The 20,756-nt window shown below is 56.9% G+C and overlaps 1 protein-coding gene across 1 annotated transcript in view; it reads right to left on the bottom strand.

The window, feature by feature from the left end:
• Positions 1-20,756, bottom strand: part of LOC119089641 (uncharacterized) — a gene marked incomplete at its 3' end in the record, with an annotated part of 66,491 nt that overhangs the window by 25,780 nt on the left and 19,955 nt on the right. The window contains 1 exon segment of the mRNA XM_037212429.1: positions 20,009-20,055. Coding sequence (XP_037068324.1) covers positions 20,009-20,055 — 47 coding nt within the window.

Raw genomic sequence — 20,756 nt, 5'->3', positions numbered from 1 at the left:
GCGGCAACACAATGACGATGAACGGCCGTCCAGCTCACAGCGACCGCCGCGGACGTATGATCGTACGGTGATCTGACCGGCGCATCGGCGGCAGACGCGGCGCGAGCGGCCCCGCTCCGGCCGCCGGCGTCGGCGCGGCGGCCCGGCCCGGCCCGGGACGCTCAGCGGCGTCGGGGCGTCACCGACCGGTCAGCCACGGCAGCAGTCGAACCACAGACCGGCTCGCCGTCCCTCCCGCCGCATGGACGCTCCTGGCAGCAGCTTTCGTTGCCGAAGGTGAAGTGTCTTGAAGGAATCACCGGCGCTTGGGAACAGATGCAAAACCTCCGGAATGTCGCATCCGCTACAAACCGCTAACCGCAGACACAGCAGGCAGCCTTGCGCTTTTACGTGCCGAGCAGTCCCAAGTCAATTCTGCCGGAATTTATCTAAATTCGCCGCTCGGCGGCAATCGATTCCAGTCCAAGCTTCCAGAAGCTTCATGGAACAAAATACAGGATGCTTTTAATTTTACGATGACAACCCTTAGAACAGCCTTTAATTAAACCGGCGCACATGCTGATACATGGTCCGCGTCAGACTACGCACATGCTGACACATGGTCCGCGCCAGACTACGCACATGCGTGGCATCGTATCCATGCATGCCGCCCCTTATTCCGCTCTATGCAATACGCTATGTATAATAATAGCAATGTATGGTAATGCCTACATCTCGCAGCAGGCCGGGATATGCTAAGTTCCTGCCAGGTCGGAGAACGACGCTGTTTAATGTCTTCAGCGCCACTGGCGAGCGCGATGCGTCAGATTTGCCGACGTCGCGCCAGCGCTCATCGCGTTGTCGTCACGCACACCTCCTTTGTTCGCCCCCCGCGCGGTCCTCGCTCGCCGGCAATCGATTCCAGTCCAAATCGCTGACACGTTCGATTAAATTCCAGCAGAATTGTATGCGATGTCCCGAGACTCATCTCCCGGAACCATCTCTTCTCATTAATGTAATAGAAAGTATTCTTTGGCATAATTGTGAATTCATAGAGCTATAAATTCAGGTTTAATCATAATACTTGCCGGTCTGTTGGTCGCTGGAGACTTGGGAAAATGGCGAATTATGGATGATGGCTGCTTTGTCATTATTAGGGGAGCAAATACACGGATGATGTTACTGGCTTGGAAATGTGAAAGTTGACCGAGAACTGTAAGCCGCATACAAGATACGAACCGGACACGAACCGGTATATGCAATCACAACAAGAGAAAATGGAACGCCGCCTCGACAGCACACAAATGCCATAATGCCGAACACGCTACATTCGAAGAGGGGGGGGGGGGGGCGCGATAGACAGCGACCCGGACGAATAACTGCGTAACTGATCCGACAGAGGCGAGGGGAGAGGGCATAGGGGAGCATGAGACAACGTTAGCGAACAAAAGCGGGAAAAGTGGCGCATGGGACGACGGTCGTGGGGTGCCAACAACGGCCAGATGTTTCAGGACGCAAGCAGAAGCTATTCGTTATCTCAAAATGTGATTGAAGATCATTTCCTAAAAGCCATTTATCCAGATACCTTACCACATTAGCATCAATCCATCATTTCATCATACTGAAGTCGGAGGGAGCTAATCGTTCCAAGCGGATCTTTCTAATGATGCCGAAAGGTGAACATAATTCCCGCATCAGACTATGGGAATTGTCGATTGGGGTTTATGGTCTGGTTGGCATCAGATCTGTACTCGTCCCCAGCTGAGTAATATAGTCTGACCCTGGCTCGGAATACACAGCTGATTCAGACTCTAACTCCGGCCGAATGATACAAGTTGATGTCGAACCACACCTGACTACGGTTGTCGAAGCTTTATGGCCACAAGCTCGCCATAAATCCAGACAATGGGCCTGAACTGCGCACAAGCCTGGTGAGCATCACCAGGCCAAATCTGCGCCGCCCGGCAGCTACGCGTGGCCCGGTTTCGTCGGCGTCCGAGTACTCACCCGGTGCACTCCTCTCACAGACATGGTCCGACCTCCGAGTGAGCGCCACCACCGAGCTCGGGCCAGCTCCGGTACCGGCCGTCCGTGGCCGGATCGGCACCCCACGGCACGCGGCTCCGGTCACCTCCAGTCGACCACACCCAGACAGCCGAGGTCGGGTCACTCTCACGCACCTCACGCCGCCGCAGCCGGCCCGTGCCGAGTGTGCGCGCGCGCCTGCCGTCCCCGCCCGTCTACCTGGCCGAGATGAGAGCCGAGAGCCGCGGGAAACGCCGAGCGGCGCCAGCCGCGCCCCCTGCCCGGTGCCACGGAATCCGTCTCCGGGACAGGGCTGCGCTCCAGAACAGAGGGTCAGCCCCGGAGGACTGAATCAGAACAGAGGATTGGCCCCAGAGCACGGCTGAATCAGAACAGAGGATCAGCCCCAGAGCAGGACTAATTCAGAACAGAGGACCAGCCCCAGAACAGGACTGCTGCAGAACAGAAGATCAGCCCCAGAAGACCGCTGCAGGAGGAGGATCAGTCCCAGAGCAGGACTGCCGCAGAACAGACGACCGGTCTCCGGATCAGGGCCGCTCCAAAACAGAGCCTCCCGTCCTCGAAACCGGGCGGCTTCAGGACAAGAGAGGGAGACTCCAGAACAGCAAAAGCTCGTACTCGGAACAGGGCCGCTCGAGGACAAATGGGATTTGTCCCCCGGGGCGCGGACGGTCCAAGACCCAGCGGGACCGGTCCCCAGAAAACCGCTCCGTTTCTAGAGCGCAGGTCACGACCCCGGACCATGGCTGCTTCAGGAGACCGGAGTGTCACCTTACAGCGGAGCTACTCGACAGCAACACAACAGTCTTTACCGGAACACAGCCCTTCAGGGCCGAGTGGGTTTCCTCCGCGGAACACGACTTTTCAGGGCTGGGTGTGGTCTGTCTCCAGAACACGACACTTCAGGGCAGAGTGGGACCCGTCCCCACAACGCTACTCTGCAGGAGAGAATGGGCCTGTCCTTGGAACACCCTGGCACGCGGCGGCCCCACCAGACAATAAAGCATAAAATAGCACTGCTTGAGAAGCGATCGGAGGTCACAGTGCAAGCAAATCATGATGACGGACCCTAACACAATTTTCTGAGGACGTTTTCTTCCGACAGCACTTGTCGTTCCCCTAAGATGCGCCAGGACAGCCGGCTGGTCGCGGTCCGTCGGTGTCCGCTCCTACCTGAGACACAGGACAGCCGGCTGGTCGCGATCCATCGGTGTCCGCTCCTGCCCGGGACACACGAGTGGGCAGTCCCTGCCCGTGGGCCGGTGGCGCCAGGTGGCCTGGAGCTGCTCGGCGTTTCCCGCGCCCGGCCAGCTGACACCGGGCCGGCCGGGTCAGGAGGGGGCGGGGGTCGGGGGGCGGGGGGGGGGGGCGCCAGGCGGCCCCTTTGTCCAGCGGCCGGCCGCGTGCGGGGCTCGTGCACGGGACGAGCACGGGGAGGGGCCAACAGCTCGACAGGTGTCCCTGCAAGGCCGCGCAATTACGAGCGCAGACGGCGGGCTCGGCCCGGCCAGACGGCCCCGGAGGTCAGTTGTCCCGGCCGGGATGGGGCGGGCGGCGGGCTCCGCCGGCCCTCCTCGGCACCGCACGCTACACAGCGCCCGCACTCCCGCACAAACAGCGCCCGGCCACACTAAGACCTCAGCCGCAGGCAAAACAGCATATCAGTGGGCCATCAGCGCGGCTCGCTTCACCCGCGCACCCTTCCAAAACGGCCGGCTCCATTACTGACCAGGCCGAGCAAAACAACGGCTCGCACAGATGTCGCGGCGGGCCGGATTCCAGCCATGTCATCGGCACGGGGCCGGCTGGCCGGCCGCAGCCGCAGCCCCGCCCCGCACGACCCCACGACCCCGGGCCGGCCGGCGGTCGGACGGATGGCGCGGCGTCCGATACAGTATTGTCCGAAATTGATTAGCTGCACAAGCTGGAGCAGGCCGGCCGTGCTGAAGGCGTCGATGAACGCCGATCCGATCACACTGCTGCGCTCACAAGGTCCGGGACCGTCAGTAAATGGCACGCTTTCAAGAAAGGTACGTCTTACGGGGCGAGTCTGGGTGCAGACCTCGGGGCGTAGACCTAGACCCCACATCTGCATGTCGATCACGTAGGCGCAGCAGCCGCAACCATAGCGACATTACAGTGACAGCAAATCAAACTGGACGGCGCATTTGTTACCGCGTTGCCATGGATCTGCGACGAAGGCGAGCCGGTCACGACCACCAGCCACCAACTGGCCGTAGAAACGTGAGCTTCGGGTCTATGCCGCCATAAAACGAATTAGTTTTTAACTGAAGACTTGAGTCCAATGCCCACGTACTTCCGGGGCACTTAAATGCCCCTGGAGTCCAGCACAGCGCGCAAGAGCTCCATTTACCTCAATAAATGGTCACAAGTGGAAAAAACGTAACGTCCTATTATCGTTGGAAGGGGAAGGCACAGGACACTCAGATTTTGTCTGAGGCCTGGCTCCAATGCACGTGGCACGTCCACCGGTATGGATCGACAGGCTATGGAGGCCTCCCGGACTGGGTACAGCAATGACGACCCAGACAGGTCGCAAAGCGTACCGACGTAAGACGCCACCTATCTATCCCTGTCTGCCAGTGCCCGGTACACTGTCAACTCCGCCCACACATAGCGAGCCCATGCGGCCAGCCTGATCGTTTCAGTTTGTTTTTGCCGGGACCACTGCCGACAGGCGGCCGTCTTGCCCTGAGCTCGGTAGCCGAGAGCGCGCGGCGCGTCCGGCGCGTCGCCGCTCCGCCAGCAGGGCGGCTGGCCGGTCAGGGGGCGGCTGGCCCTCATTAGCCGTGCAGGGGCGCCAGCGGCCGGCGGCGCCGACCCTGGGCGCACCTGACGCCTGCCGCGGCGGGACGCCGACCCGCCAACCGCCACCTTTGTCCGCCGCCGGCGCAAAAACACCGCCGGCCGCGCCGGTCTGGTCCTGGAGAGGACGGCGACACTCCAGATCACACCACGGACCTGGCCACGGCGACACTTAAACCCGGTGTCCTGGAGAGGACGGCGACACCCCAGATCACGCCGCAGACCAGGAGACGGTGACACTCAAACTGGTGTCCTGGAGAGGACGATGCTACTCAAGCTCACATTGCAGTCTACGGGACGGCGACACTCAAACCGGTGTGCAGGAGCGACGACGAGATTACAGCTGACACAAATCTCCAGAGTATAAATGCACCAGCCCAGCTGAATCCATGTCCAGGACAGCACGGCATCAATCCAAGAGAAGTCGGTTTCCAAAAGAGGAATGCGACAGCCTACTCGACAGCCTACTCGACGTTTAGAAGAAACCATCCACAGCCCAGCTGTGCCAGCCCTGTTCCGGCCGCGTGCCGGCGCCTTCACGGCCGTGTTGTCAGCTGTGCCCCCCCCCCCCCCCCCCCGTGCGCCCGGGACGTCCGTGATGAAACCCTCGCTGTGACGGCGACAGTTAGGGGTGTTCACCGTCCCCTAAACACTGTGACACCTATGCCGGCCGCTGACAAAAACAACAGACCGCGAAATTATTCACCGCAGACGATAACGTCATGGACGCTGTAAATCGGGGAAAGAGTCGCAAAACTTTGCCGCGCCGTATTTCGCCCGCCCGCTACGGATGCGGTGTGCGATACATTTCTCTGATTCGGCGGGGGGTCTCACAACTTATTGAGAGAGTTTCTTCTCATGCGGCCAAACGATTAAGCACCTTATTTGGTCGCAACGTTAATAACCCCCAGAGCGCTGACACGTCGTCTGGCTGTTTCACACCCATTAGACAATGCCAATGTCCGGCGAATACCAGGCCAGTACTCGCAGAACCATCCACCTTATCATCTCATCTCCCGACCGTAGATCTGACTAGAGCGCCGGCCAGGCGGCCAACCACACCAGCCTGGACCAGCACCAGCCGGCACTTCACGTCCGCCCGTCCGGAGTCGCTGCTGGGGCGGCCACGTGACCTTCCGCCCGGGCGGCGCGGGTGCCCGGCCGGTCAGGCCGGTTGTGCGGCCACCTCTCCATTACCGCTCTCTGAAGCGATTACCGCCGGCGGGCATTAGCGCGGCACGACGGCGCATTCTTCTCGAGAGCACGGCGAAATTAATTATCCGCCGGCCCACAGCACGGTTGTAGTTGTCGGCGGTAGTTCCATTATCGGGTCATTAGCGGCAATCTGCGGACAGAGCCGTCGGGCATCACTGCATGGAGGTCGCCCCCCCCCCCCCGCCCCTCACCGCCACCAGGCGGGGCACGGACGTGGGTCGAGCCGCCGGGCATCACTGCATGGAGCCCCCCCCCCCCCTCAACGCCACCAGGCGGGGCACGGACGTGGGTCGAGCCGTCGGGCATCACTGCATGGAGGCCCCCCCCCCCCTCAACGCCACCAGGCGAGGTACAGACCTGGGTTGAGCCCCAGCATTAGCGCTCCACAGAAATCAGTCCGATTTCAGCATGAGAGAGAGCTGGCGACACCAGCTGGCTGTGGGGCCAGGTTATCGCGGCCACAGCGTCGTCCTCGTCCGAAGCAGGGAAGCGTTCCCGTCCGACAATCGCATCATTTACATTTTTTCTTTTATCGATGTGCTATCTGGGATCACGTGTAAACCTCTCACAACGCCAGGCAGGCAACGCAAAACCACGACGGAAGAACTAGACCTACGTCGGACGCCCTGCGTAAGCCCCCCCCCCCCCCCCCCCCGCTAACCAATCCGGTCAGGACGGAACCCGGCCGAGCCGGCTGGTGGCGCCCGGCGCGCTTGGTTCGCACTTATCCGCCGCAAGCCAGGCGCTTGGTTCGCACTCATCCGCCGCAAGCCAGGCGCTTGGCACGGGCGCGAAGTGCTCTGGTTCGAGCAGCCGTAACGGATCAGTCCCACACACCTGGCCGCGCTCGGATGGCCGACAGACAGGCTCAACTGATCGTGCTGGAAACGCAGCTTTTTCATCCGGGCTCTTAACGCAACTTCATCACCCGTCAACTGGCCGGGCTAAGCACAGCGCATTTTGTGCGGTTGTGGTTCAGACATGCCAGGCTTTCACAAGACAACTTTTTGGGAACAAAAATATTGTTTCATGCGCTGCAATGATCACATATTTTTTTTAATTCTGAAGCTACTAGATAACATAATAAAGGCAAAGAAATACCAGCTGAATAATCCACATTTCACAAGGCAGGAAACTTAACCTGACAAGACAGTCTCGGTCTTTTGATGCAACACGCAAGACACGATGGCCACAGTGACGCGTGCTCTGGATGTGTAAACATACGGCAGAAAAAGTGTTTAAGAGATTTTACGTCTTGTCACAAAAATATATCCGTGGCGTTCAGGACCCAGTCGTTAACATCGACCACTTAATCATGCTCACATACAACCTAACCAAAAGCAATAAATTGTTTTTCAGACCGCTACACCGGTGCATGTTTTACTGTTTGCCATGACGAGCCTCATCCATGCAAATTGCGTTTTGTGTTCAAAAAGCGTGAAATCAAGTACGTGCTGGGCAACGCAACATAACAGCCAGGCAACGACGCAGGCGGGCAAGCCAAAGCACCATATCCTAGGCACCCAAGATGACAAATATGCAGCCAAAAGGCGGCCTCGCGCCTGATTAAAAAAATAACATCGTACAAGGCATCTTCAATTTTCTTATCATGTGCTCTCACTAAGCTCCTTCCTATCCTGTCCCCTCAGAAAATACTGACTGAGATCTTTGCACGTACTTTGAGGTTCGTCATCAATATCATTAACAATATATGGAACATATTCAAGATTATTACCTAGTTTCACAGGACTTTAATGCAAAAGTGGCAACGCAGGAGCATTCACAAATGTTACTTTTTCAAGGAGAGCACTGTGCTGGACTGCTTCCCTGCATCCGTCCTTGTACCTAACGGCTAACTCACGGCAAAGTTCAAATGTTACGGCAATGTGAATGGATGTGGTACCACTTTCAGCATTGCTTGGACCTGGATGTCCATGTTTAAGGTATGCCCACCGGTGGACCCGGGGTGGGGGCCATGGCTCTCAAACGCTTGGAATGGGCCCATCATGTCTGTCCCTGCCCCATAAATTAATCAGTAAATTTTAAAACATGTCCCAAAAGTTGTTGGAAACTGAGATTAGCCAAAGAAAAACAAACAAAAATGGGAACAGGGGGATATACTTTGTTCTTTTGAAGGATCAGTTAAACCTCCCTTTCGAAGCACTTCAGTTGCCGCTCCAGCTCTCGTGTAATGACGCTTATGAACACCATTTTCCTTCAAAACATACAATTACCGCAATATTAATTGGACGGTGTGGTGCTTCGTATGAAACAGCCGAGGCTCAGGCTGGCCCGACCGCAACTGGAAGGGAGACTGCGGCAAAGATCAAGCGCTGGACGACCTTGGCTGACTTCTTCGAGAAAAGCGGAGAGGAGAGGTAGGTATTTATATAAGAATGAGGGTAAAACCTGGAAAGGTTATGAGGGCCACATTAGTTCTCAACCCCATTATTACGGCATCCTCAGGGCCCTCGTGCATAGTTTCCAGCACAAGGCAGAAAAGCAAAAAGTTGGCGTTCGCAAAAGGCTAAAATATATTCCAAAGACTTAGTGTCCTGGAGAACACATCAGCGTGAACATTATTCACGTGTGCTCACATACTTGCATAAGGTTCTGAGGTCACAACCTCACATCGCCAATGCCATCACATCCTTATATTTGTATTGCGTCCTCACTTGACTGCTTCGTTTAGTGAACACCACATCATTTGTGTTGTGAAGTGAACATCACATGCTTTGTTTCGTGTAGTGAACATCACATGCTTTGTTTCGCGTGATGAACATCATATGATTTGTTTGCGTGCCGTATATCACCTGTTTTATTTCGTGTAGTGAATGAACATCGGATGATTTGCTCTGTGTAGTGAACATCAAACAATTTGAGTTCTGTAGTGAGCATCGCATTTGCGTTCCGTCATCATTTGAAGAAAACCATGATAGGCTCTCGGGGTTCATGATACGTCATGAGCCCCTGAATACCCTATCATTGAGAAGAATGATATCAGTACACGGGTACACGGGCTGACGGTACACAACGAATCAGTACACAGCGGGCTAACGTTCTGGAGTGAGCTATGCCCCTTAAAGGAAGCATCCCACCTTCGGCGCGCATTGAAAAAGGCACACACACGCGCGGTTTGATGAAACCCTGGGGCCGGTTATGCGTAATAATGGCACTTCGGAGCGTCACCGTAACACCAACAATACATAATAAACCGAGAAATTGCATTCGTTTTCGAATACAAATTTTACCCTTTCGGCACAGCACTAAACTTCTTTCTCTGCATTCCCCGATTTCAGCTGTGAACTGGTCAATTTAGAGCATACAACAAGTTCAAGAAAGATATTTATCGTAATGTCTCCGGCTGTGCGCGGAAATTTCCCGTCTAACTCGTTTACCATTGACACGCAAATTAACAAAATAATGACAAAAGCCTCCCGTAAACACCAACATTCAGGCCCTTAGTACAGCTGGAGTGTGGCGGCCAGAATGTGCTTGGCCATTTATGGGCATGAATGACGTCACTAAAAAGGAGCATTTGTAATTGGCGTGGCGGAGAGCGTACGCCATGTAACATTAGTGGATTGGTGGAAGTAAAAACATGTGCCACATGTTTTTACAGACCACATGACATGCAGGTGGGTATGTCGCTACTTCCCTGTTTTTTACACACAGGCTTGCAACGAATTGAACATTCAGGCAAAAATAATAATTCCAAAGAGTTAAGTATCATTGAAATGAGCCACTATGCTAAACATTGCAGATCAAAGCCATTGCGTGCCACTTTTTGAATTCGCGTCACAACGACCCCATATTTGTATAAATTCTTTCCTACAACTACCACTTCATGCCTTCATACCATTCACTTCATAAGCATTTTATCCAATTCGTGCACTGCGGACATTCAATAATAAACACGTTCCGTAACGCAAAACCCATGCAAAGTATCACCCTTAAAACGGTGAGCAGAGAATCCAGTAACACTTTTCCCGCCCGCACGGCCATTTAAAATTGACTTTCTGAGCTATGCAGAAGAATTTCGAGAAATCTGGTGCTACCAACAAACATGACGCGTCTGATCAAACTAGGAGCGATAAGCGCAAAAAGGTGGCACACCGCATCAAAGCCGCCGCTACCCTCCGAGGGCGGTGGTCCGCGAGCCCGCTCGTGGATCGGCGCCTGTCCGGACGGCCGACCACCGGATCTGGCCGCCGCGCCGGAGCGCGCCCCTGCAGAGCGGCCGGCGCCCCTGCAGAGCCGGCGCTGCAGCACGGACAGGCGGCCAAAGTCCGCCCGCGGACCTCACGCACGCGCACCAGACGCACATAACCCCTGCAGCCGGAAAAAAGCCAGCTGGCCGCCGGAGCCGGCGCTGTCAGCGCCGCCGCCGAGACGGCTGCCCTTCCACGCGGCATTCCGGCGGCGGCGGCCACAATGACACAGCGGCACCGGTACGCATTATGCTCCTAAAATAAATGGAAATCGAAGGGGTAACGGACAAAGGCGTATCACATGTCCCGGCGTCGGCCACCCCTGCCGGAGGCGTCGCTCGATCCCGCTCGATCGGCCAAGTCTCCCTGCTGAGAGATTGAAAGGCGCAGTCATTCGCCCCAAGTGACGGGTGATTCCATTCTCCATAGGATGACGATTCAATCTGGCGCGGGATGGTCGGCGGGGCGCGTCCCGTGCGCCCGTTCCGGCTGTCGGAGGCGTCGCGTCGCCACCGACGGGCGTCGGTGACGCCGGCGTCGGGGCGTCACGGCGGCGGCGGGAGCGTCACGGCGCCGGCGGCGACACGGCTCCCCGGAGCCGGCTCCCAATCAGACCCCAGCTTCACCCATATATATAGCAGCCGGTTATGCACCCCCGGTCCGCGGCGCACCGAGAGAGACAGGTGAGAGTACACTCACACGAAAACACAGACAGCGGGACAATACGGCGAATTCCCAGTGTCGGATGGGCAGACAAAAACGGGCGGCCAGCTGCCGCGCGCGCCGCGAGCGCCGCCGCCGACAAAAACGCGCCCCAATCAATGTGGCTAGCGATCAGATCACTGCCGGCAAAAAAGCGCCACGTCATACCTAGTTACATACTCATCAGAGGGGTGCTGCCTGAACAAAAACCGTCGAGTAGCGATCAGAAAAAGCCATTTCCACTTTCCGGCGCCAAAGTACATGAAAGTCTGATCCGGTTTGAAAATCCTCCCGGCGCGCCGGCGCTAAAGGACTTGATGCGCACGTGTGTGATGTGATCCCATCCATGGAGGCCCGAACCGGGCTCGGTCAACGGCAGCGCAATGCCCCGACGGCGCGAACCAGGCTCGGCAGTCTGCAGCGAGCGGGCTGGCCGCGCAACGAGCACAGGCTCGGTCCCGCTGCGCAGGAGTGACTTCCGACCTGGCCTGCTGAGCGATGGCACCGGCACTTGCGGTTTACCGCAGAAGTCACAACTGGCGAGCCAAGTACAAATTACCCGGCACTAGAAACTGCACCACAGGGCAGCAAACACGCCGGATCACGTCTGTGTATGTTGTACGCCACTGGGCAGAATGTAGGATGAAACAAAAAGTACAGCGCCGTCATATGCTGCTACTGACGAGCAGGTTCCTAAGCTTTAATCACCTGTCCTAATCATTCAAGCAACTGGCATTCAACATCATCACGGTTTGCGCGTGCCCCGAGCGTGTGAGCGGCCTCAGCCGAAGCCATCGGGAACGCTTCACTCGCCACCACGCCACTTGGGCGGGCGCCAAAGAAATGCGTCCGACTCGGAGCAGCACTGTTCCAGTGAACCATTCTCACGGTGTCATGCTGAGCTGCAAAGCGTTCCCAGAGGCATAAAAGCACTGTTTCACGGAGAAATTAGCCCCCATTACTGTTCTGCGGCATTGGGCCATTATCCGACCCGGTTCCGGGATGTAATGCGATACGTTAAGCCGCACGACCAGCGCACGGGCGGCCTGTTTGCATCCCCATAGAAATACGGAAAGTGGGCCATCGCCAGATACCGCCGTAATTCCGTTTGTTATTGTTCATCCAAGTGCCACACGTAATCGCCACAAAAATTCAGCTCAGGCCGGCGGATAAAAGCAACACCATTCCAGGGAAGCCGCTGGGCAGACTGTGGTCGCCAGAGTGGGCGAGTTTCGCGGCTCCATTCAAGCGTCGAGCGATATGAGGCGCAACGACGACAGCCGTTACCGACGCGCGCGTTTGTTCAGTCCTACTCACGCAGCGCCACTGGATTTTCAATTCAGTGACCAAACGGAAAAGACCAAGAGTACAGGCAAAACACTGCGCGATTCACTCTTTGTCCTGACACGCGCTCATTACGGCCAGACACCCTCGCCACGTTTGAATATCGGTTTGATCTGCGCCTTGACGTGCGTGTGACCAGCACCACTGGCCAGCTGTCGGCCCGTCCCCGGCCGGGTCGGCGGGGTCACCTCCCGCCCCCATACCCAGCCCCCGCAGCAGCCAGAGCACGCAGGCAGCGGGCCGGCAGCGTGGCGGTTGGCTGCCTCCGGAAAAACCAGAAGTGCGGGGTTCGATCCCCGCGGCACATGCCCTTCCTGCCAGGGGGGAGGGGGGAGGGGGGCAGGCGCCATCAAATAGCCTCGGCAGCTGAGGGCGTCATAAGACCGTCAGTCAGCGCAGGCCTGGCCGGTCGCCCCGAGCCGAGCCCGAGAGGGGCCCGACACCGGACGACACTCGGGCCCGTCTCCAGCCTGAGTCGTCGCCGGTGACGGAGGCCCGAGCCGAGCCCGAGCGGGGCCCGACCCTGGACGACACTCGGGCCCGTCTCCAGCACGAACCGCCGCCGGCGACAGCGGCCGCTCCAGGCTCCGCTACCGGCGCCTGGGCTGGCCGTTGGTCGTCATGACGACGGAGCACGTGCCCGGCACGCCGGCGACAGGTGGCCAAGGTCCTGCGCGAACGCCGCGGACGGGCGGCGCCCGGCGGCGCTGCAGGTGCAGGCTGGCCCCGCCGGCCGCACCGCCGCCGCCGCCGCCGCCGCCGCCTCATGCGCGACGGACGAGGAGCACGAGCGCAGCACAGAGCTGTCGTTGCCACCTGCGCAGTACCTCCTGTCATGTCCCAGGCGGAGGGATGAAAGTCGCTCGCCAGTGCGGGCTGCTCTCGGGGTCGTCATACCGGCTCATGCGCGCGAGTAAACGCGCGCTGCGGTGCTGACGCCTGGTAGCGGTTAAGTGACAGCACCACTTTGGGAGCGTGCATGGTTTGAAGAAGAAACACAGCTTCACGCACCGTGGCATTTAGTAAATACGACTAGTGAGGCTCCGAACAGCTCTTTTCTGCTCTTCGGAGAAGCGGAGTACCTATCTTTTATCAAAGACTACCGAAGTATAATACTTCTGTCAAGCTGTCGGTCGGTGCCGTACTTTTTCAACGCTCTTGCACTTTGCCGATCACTGATGATTTCACTGATGACTAGACACTGCTTTGAAAGCTGGCCATTTGCTAGCTGTATTCCGGGTTAAAAAATAATCCCTAGAAAGCGTGAGCAGGATAACGTGCAGCTTTTGATGTGAATGGTGGAATACGCATGTCTGCGCGCTGACACCAGCACTTATGTTCGTGTTCTACCTGCTTTCCTTCCGAAACATGACACAAAGAGGCGGGGGCCGTTTCAGATGTCATTTGGTTGAGCGTAAAGATGCATTCCTGCTACATTGGACGTGTATGTATGTAGGCAAATCCAGGGGGACGACACGGGTCGCTGCCTTCCTCGAAGACAACAGAGACAGCGGACAAAGCCACGCTTTCCCGATCTGCCCCTCCCCTCCCCGCCTCAGTGCCCCACCATCAAGTTTTATGCAAACGACAAAATAAATGTTTCCACAGAGGAGCTCCGTATCCCCCTGCCGCCCGCCGGAGCCGGCGTGCCTGGTCAGCCAGTTTACCCCAATATCGCAATCATACTGGCTGCAGAGCTATGTCGTGATGTCGGATAAATGTCACGGTTTGGCCTTTACCCAGGCCAGGTCACCAGATGGTAACACGGCCTGTGCAGAAAATCTTTACTCGCTGTCCAGTTCTGACCACACTTTTTCACAAATGGAGGCAGGATCGTTGTGGTCACTCAAAGTAAACGTCTCATCGATCGTCGCAAAAAAATAGAAAGCAGACAACCAAACAGGGGAGTTTAACGGCGGCACCGGCACTCGAGTGAGTTGACTTGGGAATGAATGCTCTGAATTGGAGTTGACTTGGAAGTGCCCCACGTTCTGTCCAATTTTCTCCCTGATTTATCCAGGTTATTCCCAAGGCTAGGAACGCCATCTGCCAAGTTCAGGGGAATAACCAGAAAGCATCTGATCCGGCAGGATTTGATGTCATCGCCTTGACAACCTGGAACCCCGCGTATTGAACCGACCCTTATCCGGTGCACACATCCTGGTCTGCGCGGCGCACCGGCGGCGATTGACCCCAGCGTGGTGACCGCGGGTCAGGGGGGCACATATCGCCGAGCTATGCAGCAGCCGCACACCACGCTCGCCCGTCACGGAGGGCAGGTCACGTCGTTCGTGACGGCCGAGCGCGCCGAAACGCGATCCGAATGCGCGACAATGCGCGGAGGTGCCAAGCCAGCGGGCTGTTGCATCGCGATGAAGGTCGGCGTGAAAAGGATCGCCGCGGGATGCGGTGGTTTTCCATTAAGTTTGCACCACGAGCAGGCGGGTCGCCCGTGGCGCGGAGGCCGGGCGCGAGCATGGGCCCGCACGCCACCTTGTCTGCGATGTGTAACAGCTGCACGACAGCCGGTTTGAAACGGGAAATGTTTATGACAGGCTGTCCAAACCGCCGCTTCTATGAATCGACGCGCATTCCATTCGCCGTGCACCTCAGCCGGCCGCATCCAATCAAACCCACAACACGGCCACGAGTGAGGCTGCAGTGACAGCCATGGTGCGGATGATCACTGCGTGGCGCGGGCCACGACGGGTGAACGTTCAGTGACGCCGCGACGGCTGAACGCCCTGTGACAACAGGCCGGCCGCCCTGTCTGGGTCACAGCCAGAGGTGGGACGGTCGTGGCCAACATTAACCGATGTTTAAGTTTCGCTGGAGGTAATCCGTTAGCTGAGAAGATAAAGCATGTTAGAGATATGCAATGGCATGATGGTATGGCGTGGTATGGCATGACATGGTATTCATGGCATGATGTAAAACTTCAATGTGGCTTGACAAGTAAACTTCAAGGACATTTGGGTGAATCTGTTCATCTGTAAACTTTATAGCTTATCCAGAATATTTTTTTTTTACAACCAAAACCTTCTCAAAAGGAAGAAATGGCTAAGCTGTATCACTTTCCGTCCGATCAAGGTACTACAATTCACATGCGTAGACGCAGGTATCAAGTGTAGACGCATTTCACAATTAGTACTTATTTTCATCAGAGGTTTTCACTCACTTATTCTACCATTCCCTGCTCGCTCTCCTGTCGCAGCGGCTCCAGCCCTCACTGAATGACTGGGGGGATTCGGGACGATGACTCAATTCCACTTGCAGCCCACACCGCCAGAGCTGCAATATATCTATTTTGAACTGATCTGCGCATGAGAAGGCTCGTCGCTGATGTAGTTTTTTAGTAAAAAAGGATTTCATCAGTAAAAGTACGCATACCAAACCATGGATACACACCACAGATCACGGGCATCAACGCGGACAGCCGTCGTCGTCAGCATGCCGGCCTGGGCGGTCCCGGGTGTCGCGCCGGCCTCTGTGTAGCTGACGGATTCTGTCCCGCTTAGCTCGCTCCGTCGGTCCGCATCGGCATTTTTCCAAGATGTTTTTCCTCGGAACGATGGGATTTTTTTATTGAAATATTGGGGCAGCTATAAACGGAAAATTGCTGCTTGCAGCAGGTCACGATAGGTGCTTTTTCACGAATTACTGGGTCAGAAGTCGCGCCAGCATTCCACGTTCAAGTCCACATGAGCCTTGGCATTGCCTACGATCGTTTCCACATAACTCATATAGCCAAACCTTCCAACTGTTCCGACGTTGAGAAGCCTCACCGATCACTTGTGCTAAGGTTAACTTTCCAAACTCCATTTAAGATGCAACAAAAAAGTAAGGCAACGCTCCAAGCTCAAATTAAAATATAACAAAAAAGTAAATGACTAAGTGTGAGATGAGGTTATTGATTCCGTTATCATTCGACATTAACAAAAATATCGTTATCTTAACGAAAAATGTGCCTAGGTAACCAACTATGGAAGGAATTAACCGACTGATGGTGCCCAATGAGACTATGAGGACGCGCTGACTCAGGCGCTGCACCGGTCAGAGGCCATGTTTACATAATTTGTCCAGCGGTCGGTGGAGGCTCCCGCTGGAGGCTGGCCGAAACGGAGTCCAGAGACGGGGGCCATCTGTCAAACTCCTTCACTGAATGCAGTCGGTCAAGATGGCACGTGGGGCCCAATCCCACGTAATGAGTACATAACGAGCACTGCACATCTGAGGCTGGGAACACCACAGGTTCGTTCGCATCTTTAAGTCAGACAATAGATTAAAAAGCGCCCGAGATCGACGCAATACCGTTTCGAGATGGCATAGAACGGTGATCTCGGCTTGACAGACCTTGTGAGGACCGTGCCTTGAACTGAGGAATATAGCCATGGAGTCACATACCTCATGCAAGTTTAACTGTATAATCATGGAACCATACAACTCATGCAAATTAAATTATCATCAATGCCAAACGGGTGAAATTCCTGCCCCGAAACGACGCTTAACCATTGCGTTAAGCGGGGACATCTTCCCCATTTACACCAAAAAACGGCTGCTGTGGTAATTTTGTGATATTATCACGAATGAGATCACACTAATCTCAGACAAATGCCACCCGCTACATGGAAAACAAACTGTTTTTATGCTGATGAGTTGGAAGAACAGTCGTCACGGACCAACAGTATGCATAATGCAGGCCAAGAGTAACAATTACGCCTAACAACCAAAGCGGAGAGTGCACTTCAGACCGCGTACAACTGCGCGTTTCTAAAATCCGAGTCAGACATTTATTCACATAGTCGGCTCCCATTGCATTCGGTTTTCCACCGCTCCAGCAAGAGGAGCAAGCGTTGCAGGTATTACCGCACCTTCTCGGGCAGCGAGCAGCACCGAAGCCTTCTGAAGGTTGGCTCGGTCGGCTGGAAGGTGAGGGTTCTGTTCAGCGCTGACACGATTCCTGTCAGATCTCCGGGCTCTCGCGCGCGTCGGCGGCCGGTGGGAATCGGTCCCGCTCCGGCAGTGACCCCGATTTCTCCCGAGCGGCGTCGTCTGTTTACCGGCCGGGAGTTCCGGTCAGCGCCGGGTCACGGGACCCGGCAGAGGTCACGGGCCGATCGCCCGGCGCCGGCATCCCCCGCCGCCTAATGAACACCAGCAACATAAGCCGGCCCACCATTTGTCACGTAAAGGAATCGCCGTCAGGGAGGTGTTTTCGAAACGTTGGTGGAGGCCATTGCCGCCGGTGTGCCGCGCTGACGACGGTGGGCAGCGAGGGAGCACACGTCGAGGCGGTGCGGAGAGGCGAGGGCGAGCTGTACGACCACCGCGGCCACACCCGCTGTCAGCCCGCCGTCGGCGGCGACAGGAGCCGCAGCGGACTGCCGCCGTCGCCGCAACATGGCCGATGCGGGACCGCCGGCCAGCGATCGGCTGTCAGCTGATGAGAGGTCTGTCCAGAAGAGACCAGAAATCGGCTGTCAGCTGATGAAACATCTGTCAGCTAACCGGCGATCGCCTGTCAGCTGATGAAGAGGTCTACCAGCCGACCAGCAATCGGCTGTCAGCTGATGACAGATCTGTCAGCTGACCGGCGATCGGCTGTCAGCTCATGACAGATCCGTCAGCTGACCGGCGATCAGCTGTCAGCGCCCGCCGCACACGGCCACCAGCGCCGCGGCGCGCGTCAGCCGCCTCCGAGCTGGACTGTTACTCATCGCCCGCGGGCGCCAGGGCCCAATCACCAGCGTCACTTCGGTGACTAACAGCGGCGTCAACACGGCCGTCGGCCGGTGTCGGTTTTGACACGGTTCAGTGTTAGCTGCGCCCGGACGCGACGGCTGTCAAACAAACCGCGGCCGCCAGAGGCACGTCCAGAAACAGAAACGGGGCGGACGGCTCGGAGGGGACTGAGTCACTGAGGTCAGATCCCGTTATCTGGCCCGCCGACGGAGGTCCAACTCGGGCCGCAGCGCCTGCCGCTGGCACACACGGGCCGGTCCGGGTGCCGGTCTGTCTCGGCATGCACTCGCCCCCTCTGCTGCTGGCCGGATCTCCGCCCATCGGCGGGGTACACACACCGCCAGCACCGAGCCCCGCGAACGCTCACGGCTGGTTAGCCCGGCCCGATCACGCCGTGCACGCGCTCGATTGCGCCGTGCACGCGCTCGAACGGTGCCAAGCAACGGGCCAGCAGTGGCGAGAGGACCATGTTCCATCAGACGCCCGGCGGTACCCCGCTCCAGTCGTCAGCGGCCGATCGCCGAGCTGACGACACCGCGACATCGCGGGCCGGCCGTGCCCAGGCGGGCGGGCACCGCGGCCAGGCGCACCCGGGTGCGGTGCTCTAGCCATCCACGAGCTCGTTCGGCAGCGGCGCCAGGCGCGCCCGGGTGCGGTGCTCCAGCCATCCGCGAGCTCGTCCGACAGCGGCCCAAGGGGCGCCTGGATGCGGTGCTCCAGCCACCCCCGAGGTTGTCCGGCAGCAGCCCAATGGGCGCCCGGGTTCGGTGCTCCATCCATCCGCGAGCTCGTCGGACAGCGGCCCAAGGGGCGCCCGGGTGCGGTGCTCCAGCCGCCCGCCAACTCGTCCGGCAGCGGCGCCAGGCGCCCGGGCGCGGTGCTCCGGCCGCCCGCCAACTCGTCCGGCAGCGGCGCACACTTGTGCGGGCGTATCGCACTGACAGTGACTTATGAATTTACCGACATGCCCAAAACATATACATATAGACCCGAATTATCTTACCGCGCAAAGTACGAAAAGGACGGACAAAATTATGCACGGAGGCGTACCCATGTGGCGAGGAGGGCACAGACAGAAGGTTAAGTGTCTGCTGACTGTGTGCGGGATCAAACAATCTGAAAAACGGGCGCAAAAAGGCAACGCTGCTGTCGGCGCGACTGGCTCATCGTGCCTCAGGACGACTCGACCGGGTCGACAGTGGTCCATGAATAGCGCCCTCAATGAAAAGGTCATCAGAGTTGCGATTAGATGCGAAGTAGTCTGAATGGTTCATTAGGTCTCTTGAAACATAAAAGGACTGAGAAACCTACGGGTGGGACAATTCTAGCTGCAATGAGACTTCAGCCTCCAGAAGAGAGACGGAGTTTTATAGAGCGCTTTTGACTACGAAATGGTCCCAAAGCAGTCAAAGGACTACCAAATTTATGGGCCGACAAGTGAACCCCTGATCTAAAATCAAGAAACAAAAACAATGCGGGCGCATCAAAGAGCACCTCCCCAAACTTTACACGGGGTCCAATACCGCACAGAGGCTATCTAGGTGTCAATGCTTTCAGACACCCTGAAATCCGTGCGATAGTCCTCTGGGTGCAAGAGCCCATGGCACCCAAGTCGCCGGTAAACTGCCTGGAGGCTTGGTCCGGAGAGACGGCAGGAAAACGGTTCTCGCGATCGAGAAAACACGCGTCAAGAAATGGGCTGCATTACGCTCCACCAAGCGTGCTACAATCAACACCTTAAACCCAGCCTTCGCGTTCGAGGAAAACATTTCACGAAGTTCGACCATTTTTAAAACGGTTATTGCCTCGACGGCCAAAAATGATCGCGCATGAACTCGCCAGTGGATCTTGCATAACTACAGCGTTGCTTAATCGTCGTTCGACCACCGAGGCGGCGCCACTCGGAGGTCGCACTGCCACACCGACAGGCAAACTACACTTACCTCGTCTGCAGACCAGCGAAGAGCCAATCGAAGCTGCCTTCCAGGATCTGCAACCAGAGATAACCCTGTTAAGCGCGGGTGACAGCGAAGTGATCTGATCGCTCGGTTGGACACGAACAGGACAGCTGATGCATGACGATGCCAAGGGGAAGCACCTCCTCGGAAAGTCCATAAGGTGCATCACGGAACTTTACGTTGCTAAATAAACTAATAAGACCTGCCTCTCCAGACAACGCATGCTTTAAACCCAACTATGCGCGTCCGTGACGTCTTTGCTCGTGGGCGTTTGTCACCGCACCACTGCGCCGGCCCGATCACCACGTTCCGCGGGAAAAAAAACTTTCCAAAAAATAAACTATTCAGAGCGCTTCACGCTGTACGGCGTCGCTGTTGTTAATCACGGCCGATGACGTCGATTGGACGTGCTCTGCCGGCGCGGCAAGCACATGAGGCCGATCACCAACGGCGCGCGGCGGCCGATCAGTGGCATAGGCTCTCGCTAAATGGCCCGAACGCTAAAATCAATACCACCGCAGTCTTAAACCGCCAGTATCGAAACGGTGAACAAATCGGCTCAGCTGCTCATGAAAAGGGTAAAAAATATGTGTTCATGGCGATATTCATAACATTAACCCTTTGCAGAGCGGCGGCAGGCCGGCCGGTGGGCCGCACTGGAGCCGCCGCCCGTAAATCAGCTGCGAGCGGCGGGCGAGCATTGTCTCGCGCCAGACGGACAGGAGTGGCTCGT

This window comes from Pollicipes pollicipes, unplaced genomic scaffold, assembly GCF_011947565.3.
Source record: "Pollicipes pollicipes isolate AB1234 unplaced genomic scaffold, Ppol_2.1 Scaffold_3087;HRSCAF=3621_pilon_pilon_pilon, whole genome shotgun sequence".
In the NCBI taxonomy this organism is placed as follows: Eukaryota; Metazoa; Arthropoda; class Thecostraca; order Pollicipedomorpha; family Pollicipedidae; genus Pollicipes; species Pollicipes pollicipes.
The sequence above is the reverse complement of the archived record's forward strand: the minus strand, read 5'-3'. Positions and strand labels throughout refer to the sequence as shown.